General features: G+C 41.5%; 1 protein-coding gene across 1 annotated transcript in view; it reads left to right on the top strand.

Annotated features, from left to right (window-relative positions):
* Window positions 1-5,908: 5,908 nt before the first annotated feature.
* Window positions 5,909-13,522, top strand: part of angpt1 (angiopoietin 1) — a 47,833-nt gene continuing 40,219 nt past the window's right edge. Inside the window, exon 1 of the mRNA XM_080044819.1 lies at window positions 5,909-6,736. Coding sequence (XP_079900945.1) covers window positions 6,299-6,736 — 438 coding nt within the window. The 5' untranslated portion in view covers window positions 5,909-6,298. The remainder of the gene's footprint in view (window positions 6,737-13,522) is intronic.

Below are 13,522 nucleotides of genomic sequence, written 5' to 3' on the forward strand. Positions count from 1 at the left end.
CTCAGAGACCAAGACACCATTCTAACGCTTTACTCCCCAGACATGCACGTCAGCACATCCAGTCACAGAGCGTCCTTCACAAAGCCAACGTCCACTCAAAGCGCTCACAAATGTATGATTCCTTAACTCTCACCTTTGAGCCTTTGAGTGTGAAAAGTGAAGTCATCACTCGACCAAATGCTAAAGAGGCTATTGTGCGTGGGATTAACGCTCCAAGGCCGCAGCAGACCGTACTGTGGATCTTTCAGAAGGAATATGACAGGCCCGCCCTGAACTCAGAACAGGGGAATAATACACCAGAGTGACCTGCATTAGCACTTGCAAACAGGTCCCTTTGCTCATGACTTACTGGTATGCTGGATGCTGGCACTAGATCAGCATTATTCTGTGTGTGTGTGTGTGTGTGTGTGTGTGCGTGCGTGCGTGCGTGCGTGTGTGTGTGTGCGTGTGTGTGTGTATACGCTTCCATCTCCATGACAAACAGTTAAGCTTAGGGGGCGAAAGAAGAGGTACCATCAGTGTCTTGGCTGAGGTTGGGCAACCGTTTAATCAAATTCAAATTTTCCTAGTTAAAAGAACTGGGCAAACACTGAGAGCGCTGAGGCTATTCAAGCATGTTTGAATGAGTTGCTGAGGTTTGTCTTTGGAGTCAAACGGAACGCTTTTGCCTTTTTACATCGGGTGACAACTGCATTTATAACCCACAGTGGTTTCCTTTGTGTCCTGGCCAGGAATAGAAGATCAAACAGCCATTTTTATTAATCCCAGGTGTCACTCTAATCAAGATGTCAAACGGTGAATACAATTGTTAACTCTTAATTTAAAAAAATACATATTTTATTGTGTAAAAAGTAGCCATGCGTAGTATTGCAGTAACTTATTTCAAGGGCGTAGGTTTGGTTTCAGATGTGGGGGAAGACATTGTGTACACACATAAATTAATAATTATTTTCGTTATTGCCCTAATATAAATAAGACATACAATTGGACATTTTACTTTTAGACCAACACACACCGAAACACAATGTGTGTATACTTGAAGTTTAACAAACTTATTAAATGCATTTCCTTCTTCATAAAACCTTTTTGTTCTTTGCCATATTTGCTGTGCTTGCAGTCTTCTTCTTCTTTGCCTTTCATGAAGCAGGGACCCATTCATAAAAAGATTGCCACATAGCACTATTAATGGCGGAAAACCTTAAATTTTACAAACAGAAAAAAAAGTATGTATTAAGGCACGTACCCTAGGAAAAAAGGAAAAAAAATATAGGCCTACTATAGTAACAATAGTATATCTTAGTCAGTCAATCAAGCTGAAACGGAATGCGAACAAAAAATATATATAGCTATCAAAAAATAGAAGTCACAACATGACAGACTGAAAAATATATTTAAAAAAAAATCTGATATTCTATGTTCCCACATCATATATTCAATTTAGGGCTACATGCGGAAGGGAGTGTCAATCAGATTGATGTTGAGTTATACAAAATGTCCTCCCAAACCTTTCACAAGTAAAACATAAGCCAGATTCCCATGAAGGCCAGCTGCCTATGGGCCTCTCACAACTGACATGACCCGCACTGTGCTTGACTGTCACCAGCAAAATTATTTTTGCATTTCACCAAAATGGGTTGGAATTGAATATAGCCTATGTGTGGGACAGGAAGTACAGGATAGATAGCATGGGACCCTAAGGGTTAGCAAATGATTGTGCTCTTGTAGCTTCGAGAACTGGGCTTGTTTTTCTCAATAATTTACATTCCAGTAGGATTTTCGGATCTGACATTACACCATTCATTTACCGACCTACAAATATAAACATCTTTAGTTTCTGTTTATTCAAGTAAGACAAGCCAATCCTGGCAGTAATGCAGCAAAATATGAGAATGTTGATTTTGATGTTGCAAAATGGGTTTTCAAATATATTTTAATGGAATACTTGCACGTAACAACTTTCTGTATGTGCACATGCAGAATGGAGTGATCACCAATAAATCCCCTGTAGTTTCTATTGCCATGGCTGTCACGTTGTGGTTTCTTCACAGCAATATTTTGGTGGCGGTGGTGAGTAGCACGCTAGTTAGCCAGATGTGCTAACGATTGCAGGTTTTGTTGAGCAGATAAACACTTCCAATCCATTTGTCTTCTTTCTTTGTGTTTTTGGTTTCAAAGAGAGGCTTACCCAAACCGCACAAAGAGCAACTGTAGATGCTAACATTAGCTTAGGATACCTTAAATATGGTTTCCCTACTTCTGTAAATCTGTAATGCCTTATATGTATGTAAAGCACCTGATGAATAATGGCCTCACTGGGTTAGGTTACTGTATAAATAATCTAGTTCCCTAAAAAAATATAACCTTAGCACCCAAGAGCAGATACACACACATTTAATCAATTCTTTAAACTTTTGCTCTTAGAAATGTGAGATGCGTAGAAATGTTGTCAGGCCTATCGTTCACTGTGATTGCAAGGTATAAAAGAAAAAATAATTGTTTTTCAGGGGAGGAGGTTTGGCAAAACAGGTCAATTAAAGTATTCACTAGACATAAACCCTCCTCTCCTGATTTCCCTCCTACATCAGTGGGTTTTTTGTGTAGCTGTTCAATGAAGTGATGTGTAGTCTTAATTTTGCACACTCAAGGTTGCCTGGATGTGGCGATTTTCTCCCGCTTAGTTACCCTTGGACACAGCAACCGGCGCCCAGGTTTTAGGACCCCATCAAAGTACGTCAACCAAAAGACAAGCGCTCCAAGAGATATTTGCACATGCTTTGTGTCTTGGCCAGTCTGGGTTATTCAAGGGGTTTGTTATCTTGGGTCTCCTTCATGCATTCGTTCACACCGCCCCTCTGCTCCCACACAGAGGGCCCAACTTTTTGTAGCCCCCTGCTATCACTGAATACACACACTCTATCAAACACACACACACACACACACACACACACACACACACACACACACACACACACACACACACACACACACAGGATCATGCAGAAATATACTGTAAAACACGTTGGCATGAGCGGGCAGCTGGAGAGAGTAAATTGCATCTCATGCATATACTGTATTTCACACACACAAATAGAAGAGAGAGGCCATGCAGACTCAGACACATGCACTTTCACACAAATTTGGATGTTTTGGACTGAAGTGGAATGTTGAATTCCGTCCAGAAATTAGACAGCTGTGTCTCCCCGAATCAGAGGTTTTAAAATGGACTGTCCATAACAAGGACTTGACCTTTGACCCAGAGGCTTTCAGCGCTGTGTTAGCTCACTCTGCTCCTTCTTCTGGCCCTAATGATGAGAGACACATTCCTTCTTCCCCGGCTCATTCTTGGATGTCACTTTTGTTTTCATATAAAAATAACAGCAATGGTTGTGAGTGACGGAGACATGATAATACATTAAGATAGAGGACTTTGCATGTGGGCTAATTACAGAGGGAAGATTAAAGACTTTTTTTTGCACTCTTTGCGGAATCTAACGCTCAAATTAGTTGTGCCTTTTCTGAGCTACAGTGGCGGAAACTTTCTATTAATGTTGTCTAATCCCTGGTAATACTGAGGTTGAAAGCGGCAGAATGACCGAAGAATAAGTTGTAAACTTACTCCATACATTTTTCACATTGGAGTCTGTTTGCAGCTACTTGTCACTTGAGTTAGGGTCGATTGAGACAACAAATGAACAATTGAAAAAAATTGTTAGTTTGCAATTGGACACATGAGTTTACTAGACATCTGAATGTATTCTGCTCTTCATTTCTGCTAAAGGCTAGTGGCTCGTGGCAACATTAGCCACTACTACAATAATACAGCTAAGTCTCTGACTGAACTGTCATTTATGGAGTTGCAATGGACAATGGTGACTAGACAAGGTTAGTCTATGGGAGCGTAATGCTAAATTTGTGGAGTGTTCTTCTAAGATTTCAGTTCTGGTTGATTTGGTGACACACACACGTGGTTACTGCTGGTAGTAATGATACAAGTCCCACATTTCCATTTGCAAAGACACTTTCAGTGTGAGCTGCTGTGTCATTTTGGGGCGTCAAAGTTGTTAAGGGCGTCATGAAAATGCGCCGTCTTATTTATAAATTGCTGTCGATATACATTTACTTATTCAAAATGACAAATGTGCACATATGACATGCTTTTAGTATGGGCATGCATCATTTCCTGAAAACTAAATTCCATTTGAATCCAGTCAACAAGAGTGTAGTGTAGAAAGGAGAATAAGACCAGACAAGAATGATTAAAATGAGAAAAAACAGCAGACAAAGGCCTAAGCACAGAGGAAGATCATAAATAAAATAGGGATAAAAATAGAATGAATAAAACCACATGTCGAACGTTTCCAAATGCTATCACACAAAAACAAAATATTCAGAAGGGATTCAAAAGAAGTTATGGACTACGTGTGTCTGAAATTATTTGGCAGAGAGTTCCAAAGTGTCTGGGCGCCAACAGAAAATGCTCAGTCACCCTTTTTCAATAGCCTTGAACTCGTGATAACCAGCAATTGCAGACTGACAATGCTTGTCTTCAACTTGCCCACGTTCCTCTATACTAAAGCACTTATCAGAATCTTACATTGACTACCAGTCACTGCAAATCGTCTACTGTGCTACAAGTTGCTCAGGAGCACACTACAGGATGACCATCAATAATGATGACATATCCAGGATCCTTGATATATTCTGAATCCTTGGATATAGGATTCTTGATCATATTATGGAGGTATTCATCAATTTCCCATGCCAAATGGCTTGACTTCCTCACCACGAGGGGGGCCCAGCTATAACGCTCAACAAAATCCAGACTGTTTGCTGTCGCTGGCTCCACAATGGTGGAACGAGCTTACCATTGACATCAGGACAGAAGAAACTCTACACTTCTTCTTTCCCAGACTGAAAACTCATTAGCGCGGACTGCACCTTGGCCCATGAAAAATTAGCATGGGGGAGAAAAAAAAATACAACATCTAATCTCTACTGTTTCTGAAAAATGTAGCACTCGAAGCCGTCGATGTTGATGTTCGTACATGATTCTTGCTATTTCTGGACTGGAACCACTGTCCACATGATCGAATTTTAAGTTGTTTTGGATATAAAGCAAACTAATCTGTAGAGAGGTAACTAATGAATATAAGTACATGTGATCGCAAAAACAAAAAGTCCAGCCACAAATGATATCCAACATTGGTTCTTGGTTTGATGAGAATATTAAGGATTGAAATTTAAAGAGCCTTCAGAGATTTAGGTTCTCCACTCCATCGAAAACAAAAAGATATAGTTGCAATCAAGATCTTACTTGCCATGATTATGTTTTTTTTTTTTTATTGTTGAGGGGGAGACAAAAGAAGTTGAGAAATCACTATAAATAAAGCTTTGTGAACCATACCTCCCTTGTGCCTACTTGTAATATAGCACCTGTTATTATACAGTATAGAAGGGAGTCCAGTAGTATCTCAAGAGCAGATAAATTGAACACACGCGTTTAGACAAGTTTCTGTGTCAACACGCAGGCTAAAAGGCAGGTCAACCGCACCAGTCGGAGCGGCTGTAAACCGATCCTCATAGTCTAAGAACATCCTCTGTGCTGGGGTCCCTTTTCTGCCAGGCTCACACACACACACACACACACACACACACACACACACACACACACACACACACACACACACACACACACACAAACGTGCACTCTTGTCCGTGCACACATACTTACATTCCTCTGCAGGCTCTGCAAGGGGCAGGCGCAGAGTGTGCTGGAAGCTTGGAACTGTTCTTCAGAGTGAGCGTCTCTCTCACTCTCTCCCAGTCGTTAAGCCAGAGAGCAGAGGAGGAAGGGAAGGCACAGAGACCAGGGGAGGTCTGACGACACCATCCCAGCACAACCCCGGCACCTATTTTAAATGCACAGACTGATCAATGCAAGCACACAGCCCTCGCCTGGCTTTCGATTTTTCTGCTGGGAACATCAAGATTTAGAACCCCATTTAGGTTGTCACTCTGCAAGACATGTGTGCAGCTTTTTCCTGCCAGGACATTAACTTTAAGGAGCTTTGGGAAACCCAGCATCGGTAAGTGCCCACGGCCACAGAGTCAGTAGCCATTCAATGCTGGAGGTCCAATGTGAGGATGGATGATGCGTGTTCCAGACTAACGGTGTTCTTCACCGTTGTCTGATCCAGCTTTTCAAAAAGGGGAACGTGAAGCCAAAGGAGGAAGCTGCAGCCAAAGAAGATACGAGAACTTAACCTTCCCCTGGTAACTTCTAACCCAGGCTGATAATATGATGCTTCGGTACAACTTTGGCCACCACTTGCTCTCTCTGGCAGCGCTTCTGGTGATCTGTGTGAGCTGTGGAGGAGGGGAGCAGAGGAGAGGGACGGAGAGCACCAGCACAAGCAGCAGCAGCAGCAGCACAGGTGGCAGCAGCAGCAGCAGTAGTAGCAGTAGCGGTAGCAGTAGCAATGGAGGAAGTAGTAACAGTAATTACAGCAACAGGCGCTTGCATAAGATCCAGCATGGCCAGTGCACCTACACGTTCATCCTACCCGAGGGAGATGGATCCAGAGGAGGCTCCTGCAGGGAGGCCAAAGGAGCCAGCCCGCAGCCCAACAGCAACAACCTCCAGAGAGACGCGCCACCACCTGAGCCAGACTTCCCCAGCCAGAAGATCCAGCAGCTCGAGCACATTATGGAGAATTACACCCAGTGGCTGCAGAAGGTAAGGATATTTTTGGTGCGCAGTTTGAATGCAGCGCTTACAGTGTTTTGCGAGTAGTATCTACTGTTAGCTGTTTGATGTCATCTCATCATGTTTTCATAATAGAAATAGAAATGGAGTTGAGTTTTCCTGTTTAAATTAGATCCCCGTTGAAAAGGGTTGGGTATGGAATCACATATACGCCATCTCCGCATGCATGAGACTGGATCTTGGTCTTTTGAAGTGGTCACGCCGTAGCGTGTTTGTTGAGATATTTGTGTTTCCGCGGGTGTGTGTGGTCTGCGCAGAGAGTATGTTTGTGGCTTCACAAGGGATCTTGTTTTGGTTTCTGGATGAGACTCTCAGACTAAAACCTTGGCGGTGTTTGCTGTTGTCCTGTCGACACACTGTTTGTCAAAGTGTTTGTCAGTAGGAGAGTTTGTGCGCTTTAGGAGTGGAGAATGTTTTTTCTTGCATAATGAAGCGGGACCAGTATCAAACTTGTAATGTCACAGATGCGCAACATCTCAAATGAATGGATGAAATTAAAAATATTAACATCACATTTTACATTCAAATGATACAAAATGATACATAATACTGTATGTCTTTCAAGAGACAAAGCTATCCGCAGCAAAATGTGTCTTGAGAAGCCATAATTTAAGCAACACTATTTACACAAACCCCACTCTCCGGTTATGTAACTGTATATCTGAATTGAACTTTTTGTTCTGGATGTCCCACAGCTGTCTCATTTCATATCCTCCTAACACATCCAGGTCCGTCGAGTCACTGTCTGATGCAAAAACACATCGATTTTTATCTGCGTTTTCTCTATTATTTTTCCCGTAGTAAACTACCCTTTGAGTAAATTCCACAGATGTCCAGTTGACTTGCAGACAGCGTCGGTCATAGAGCAGAGGTAGTTATATGTCAGTCACCCCCTGCTCTCCAGTGGGCTGTCTCTTTAATGGCAGGAAGTCAGAGAGAGCCCCCAGAGACACTCAGGAGGAGGGAAAGACAGAGCAAGAGAATGCTCCCTTTATTTATTCAAGTCAAGGACGTGCGAGTATGACTTTAAAACCCAGACTCACATACAATAAAAAAGCCCTATAAAATAAAACAAGCACAACCCTCCTGTTTCATGAAGCTGATATTATATAAAATAACCACTCATGATTGAATAACTCTTGAACAACCAAATGACAATCTATTCATAGAACCGCCAAGGTGTTTACTATGTTCAAATATGGTTCTACTGTAATGGTAATGAGTCGCAACTTTGACATGGCTTGGCAGGCACTCTGCTTTTCTAAGCTTTGAGACTTTGTGTCCCCGAAGAGAAGCGAGACTGTCTCTCTGAAAATGAATACATGAATCAAATAAACAAACTTCCAGATTTGGCAGAACCGGTTCTCCTGTTTCCTCCACTGTCCACAAATATTGTTGAGCTCAAGTCAGATTAGCTGGTCCAATCTGTGATTAATTGGTTAAAGCTAATGGTTTATTTTTTCGTCAATACCAAACAATTTGGGGCGGCCCAAAAGCGAATGCGTTCACAGATAACACCTGATAGATTTGATGGATAACAGTGGAACTGGAGAATTAATCAACCCTGAACTTCATCAATACACCTCAAGCCTATTCATTAGCAACCAGCGTGTCCACCCACAGCTACACCCTGCTGTGTGCCTGCTTTTCATTAGCTCACACGATGGAAACTTTTCACTCCTCGGGTCTGAGGAAATAGTCGTTCCTCATCAATTAACCAGGCGTTGGTCACAGTTGGTTACCGCGAGATGTTGATTGAGGTTGTAATCAGGGAGGTATAGTGTTGGAGGCGACTTGTACTTTACCCAGTTGCAAATTCTGAATTTCTTAGCAGATCTGCACAATATCGTCTTTTCATTGGATTGTATATCACTGACTTGATCTTAGTTCAAATAAGGAATTTACTGTTAGAGGTTTACGTTGTGGTCTAATACCTAGCTGTGTGTGTGGATTCACATTTATATGACATAAAAAAGTTAAATAGATATCGGCGCAAGCAATTTGCCCTTTTTTCACTTTAGATGAAATATACCCCTAATAAATCTAAATATACCTTTTATTGATGAGTTTTCTACGCCAGTTCAATTTTTCAGTCACAAGTCTGAAAACCTGAAGGCCTATGGCCCTAAAAAGCGATCCATGTGTCAAGAAAGGCCAGGGGTGAAATAACACCGGCTTTATCTTTGCTCAGTAGACCTCATCTGTCTGTGATAGTACAAATGATACTATGAAAACACAAGGGCAGCGTTGGTAGACTGAAGGTTTGACTAATGAGACCTCTAGAGTAACTTTCTGCTCAGACGTGAAAGAGGGGAGCAAGTGAAAACGTCTGCCATCACTAAAACGATTTTGTTTCTTCTTTGCTGACACTTTTGAGACTTTATCATTTCAAATAGAACATGCATTTTAAGAAAAATAATTAATTTGTAAATCTAATATCAACTAAATTATATTATTCAACAACCTGCTGGATTTTATTTTAAAGTGTGTGAGAACTTTATTAATTATATTCCCTGCATGCACGTCATTTACTAAATATGGTTGTCACTCAAAAAACACAAGAAACAAGTGAAAGATCAGCACAGGAAAATAATTGGAGCAGGCATTTCAGAGGGGACACTTAAACACACAGTGGTAATTCAGCTTAATTACGCAGCATGGGGGGGGGGGGGGGGGAGACATCAGGATGCAGTTAACATTTTTCATTGGACAGAAGATTAAGTGTCCCGGGCCAGTCTATCTATCTTAATCACGCCAGCGTTTTTTAACTGCTTGTCTAAGCGAGAGCTCGCCCTGATGTTGCTCCAGCCAGCAGCCCCTGATGAAAGAGATGGACGGAGGAGACCGTTGCAGATAGCAACCCCTTTGCCTGAGTCACTTAGTCCAGTGTGGGGGGCAGACATAGAGAGAGAGAGAGAGAGAGAGAGAGAGAGAGAGAGAGAGAGAGAGAGAGAGAGAGAGAGTGATGCAGCAAACAGCTGTTGGGGAAGGATTTCATGTCTGAGATCTTTCCTTCCTCAACCCAGGGTAGAGTATATGGAGCCTGATAACATTCCTGACCAGTCAAAGGTGGTTTGTGTTTGTCCAAGGATTACTTCCCTGGCCTGGGTGCAAGGCCTCGGACAAGCTTGGCCCTGATCTCGAAGATAAATTGCATCAGGAAACAAGCTACTATACACATAAAACAATATTGTCAGTCAACCTTAATTCGTCTGAAATGTAGGACAAAGATCACTGTGACTGCTTCTACAACCCACATTTACTAACCAACAAGTAAGAATTAAACATCAAATGTCACAGAAAACGATAGCCAGTTAGCATAATGCTATTGTTAAAACCCATTTACCTAAAACTACATTTTTATATTGCCGTCTACTTCTTGGCCACAGCTTCTGAGAGGATGGATATTGTAAAGTCTGACAAAGGTTTCGACCACTGTAACGTGAGGTCCATCTGGATTTTACGTGCGGTGAACTCGGAAAATCGTTGTTAGCTCCCAGTCCAAATGCTCCTTTTGGCAGGTTGTTCCAAAGTTGAGGAGTCCCATCATGGCAAAGGATTGCTCACCTTTGGTCTTTTAATCTTTGGGACAATTGAAACAGTTGTTTGTAGCTGGAGCCAGGAGACTGTTAGTGTTGCAGGAGCAATGACTTCCTGGAATCGTGTCATCAGTTTGAGGCAGCTACGCAACCAGTAGAGAATCCGAGAAGATACAGTTACTTGCCAGTAAATAGTCTGGAACAAACCCGCTACTTTTTATTTTTACACTTTGGTTCATGGATTACATGAACTACATATGAATTGATAAGTCAAATGTAGAGCCAGACTAGCTGTAGACCACTCTCAAGTCTTCATGCTATGCTAAGCTAATCTTACTGTCTCCTAGCTCTACCTTTATATTAAACATACAGATTCATATGAGAGTGGTATCGTTCTTATCTTCTCATCGGCAGGAAAGCAAATAATGTTTTCCCCAAAATGTCAAACTGTTCCTTTAAAAGCATTTGAAAAAATCTCCAAATTGATTATGAAACTGAAACCCTGGGGTCGTGATTGTTCAATTATTTGGATACTTGTGCAGAGTTCATGCCTGAGGTGTTGTGTTGATACCTGTTTCGATACCATTGCCGAAGTACAAACTGAACATTAAAATAATTTGATAGCAGCTTTTGGTAAGAGAGTTTTCCGAAAATTTTGAACAAAAAAAAAGCTCTTTTCCCAGGTAGCAAAAGTGTAGTATGTTATTGCTTTCCGTGCCAGTGTTACTCTTGCTGCCGTGCTTTTGTTGAGCTAAAGGGCAGTGAGGATCAGTCTCTTGGAAATGTGAGAACAGATGGGTCATTTAAAAGAAAAAGCAAAGGTTGCAATGAGAAGAAAAAAAATTCTGAGAATATCCTTTCTAACTTCTCCAATATTTCAAGGACAACGAAAATTTGGCATGGATTGAAGTTCAACAAGCCAACATTTGTTTCTGCACTTGGGAGTGAAGGTAATAGATCTTCTCATTTCCCTACCGGTGGAGACAGTAGAAAATGGTTGAGTGCAGTGTTTCTTGAGAAGGATGGCCTGTGCCAAACTAAGCTGTACAACAAAAGGGAGGAGGAAACTATCTGCCGCTGTCTTATCCCTGTGAAATTCCCATCATTCTGCCTCTCGACGAACATATCTGTGCTGCATAAACATAGGTTTAAAAGGATATGCCGACATGTGGGCAGCAGCTTGTTTCCCTTCCATACTGGGGAGTTCATACGAGAGAGGGTGAATATGTTTCTCTACTTAACGCTATCAGAGGGCCACACAGCATGCCTGGGGGATCCAAAGAGAAACCTATCTATTTTAGTGGGTGACTGCTTCTATAAGAGTTTATTTTCACTGATATCGTGGGCCAAAACTAACAATCGGATGATGCAGAAAAAAGGGCTAGGAAATGCTCGGAGGAATAAAAAGCTCTTCCTTCCTGACCCCTAAACTTGTAAAAAGGAAACCATGGAAATTGCTGAAGGACGCTACGATAACAGCTTCCAGAGAAGTCGTCTTGGTCGCACTTTCACTGTGACTGAAAGTGAAAAGGAAGCAGAGCTTTCTACTTAGTGTCTCATGGGAGTATAGGGAAAACATTACGGCCAAGTCATAGTGTTTCCACATGCACGTGAAAATGGAGCCTAACATTGTTAATGTTCCTGATTTTCAGGGAAAAGGGGCATTTAGAAGTTTTGTCATGCTCAATATGGAAAGCCACTTTGTTTTAAGACCCACTTTTTTTTTCTCTCTCCCAGAAATCCTATTTCAATGTAGCCCGTGGCCCCAAGCATGCTGGAAGTTTTGACATTGGCCAGACAGGGATTGCACATCTATGTCTCTTTAAAGCTCAATAAATAAAGCTGTTCATTTCTCGGTTATTTCACTGTGTCTTGAAGCAGCCCCGTTTTCCCACTTGCAGTTAAAACGCAAGCATGCAGTTCCTTTTCCATCACTCATTCGAGTGAATCACTCTCTTGTGGGTACTTTGTGGGGGATTTATTTTGTTTTAATTACAAGGTTATACATTTGGCTAAATGAATGCAGGATTTATGATATTCCTTCTGAAAACATTGTTGCTAGCTTGTAGCTTGGCACTCACTGATGAATCTGTAGAATAAATCGAGAGCTTCCTTCAATAGGTTTGTGTTTCCATGTGCCCTCGAGTATGTGTATGCACGCCAGTAATGGTGCTAATTTTTCATTATTGAGTTGGCCTAGGTTTTGTGAATGAGAGTTCTCTGCAGCGTGTCACTCAGGGACGGAAGTGATCTGTTGAAAACCTGGATTAAATGTTATGTCTGGCCACTTAGAGGCGGTGAAACAAGCTAGATACAAAATGTTCATATTATAGAGCAAAGTTACAATTTACAAACACCAGTTACAAAGATAACATATGGAGGAAATATATGGTTTGTAAATGCTCCAATATGTTCACCAGTTGGATGCTGACTTGGTCTGTCTTTCATTTGCTGGGGTACAGGTAGCGAAGCGTCACTTTTATATTTTCTTTTTTCCTAAAAATAGTCGCTTGCTGTTGTTAAAAAGACACTGATGAGAGCAGTGGATCTGCAGTCGTACAACGCAGTGTGATCCTCAGGTTTGGAAGTGATATTTAGATATTTTATTCTACCGTAGCATTTGAATATGTTCTTTAAAAATGGATGAAACAAGAGCAGGAGCTATTTTCCAAACGAATGAGTATAAATAATATTATTTTGGGCATGCGAGTGGTAGTCATTAGTACTGCGAGTGTAAGTTATGGTCAGAAGAGTTGCCAAAAGCACAAGGTTTGCAGCTGTGTCTCTGCCACTGCTTAGGGTTTAGTGATTATGAGCCAAATATGAGATAGTAATAGTTTCGATAGAGCAAAACATTACACATTATAGACAATCCGAGTGGGCAGTTAGCGGGAAAGTAATGTGTTGTTATCACAGCCTGCAGCAAATCACGAGTCTGCGTTTGAACTTATTTCAGTCGCAGAACTGGCTGTTATCTTTGTTGTATTCTTGGTTTTAAAAATGGCTCTTGATAAACAGCGCAGATGATAATATTACTCACCCGTATCTGTGGTTTTATTTATTTTTCCTCCAGCCTCCAGGTTCATTTTGGTTGTGCTCTGTAAATCAAGGTTTGATGAAGGTCAGGGGAACTGAAACAGCATTGCAAAACAAAGCTGCGCTTAAGAATGTGAGCTGCTCGCTGTGGATACCACAGGACGTCTACACAGTTTGAATT

This window comes from Ammodytes marinus (genome assembly GCF_949987685.1).
Source record: "Ammodytes marinus genome assembly, chromosome: 17".
Lineage (NCBI taxonomy): Eukaryota > Metazoa > Chordata > Actinopteri > Uranoscopiformes > Ammodytidae > Ammodytes > Ammodytes marinus.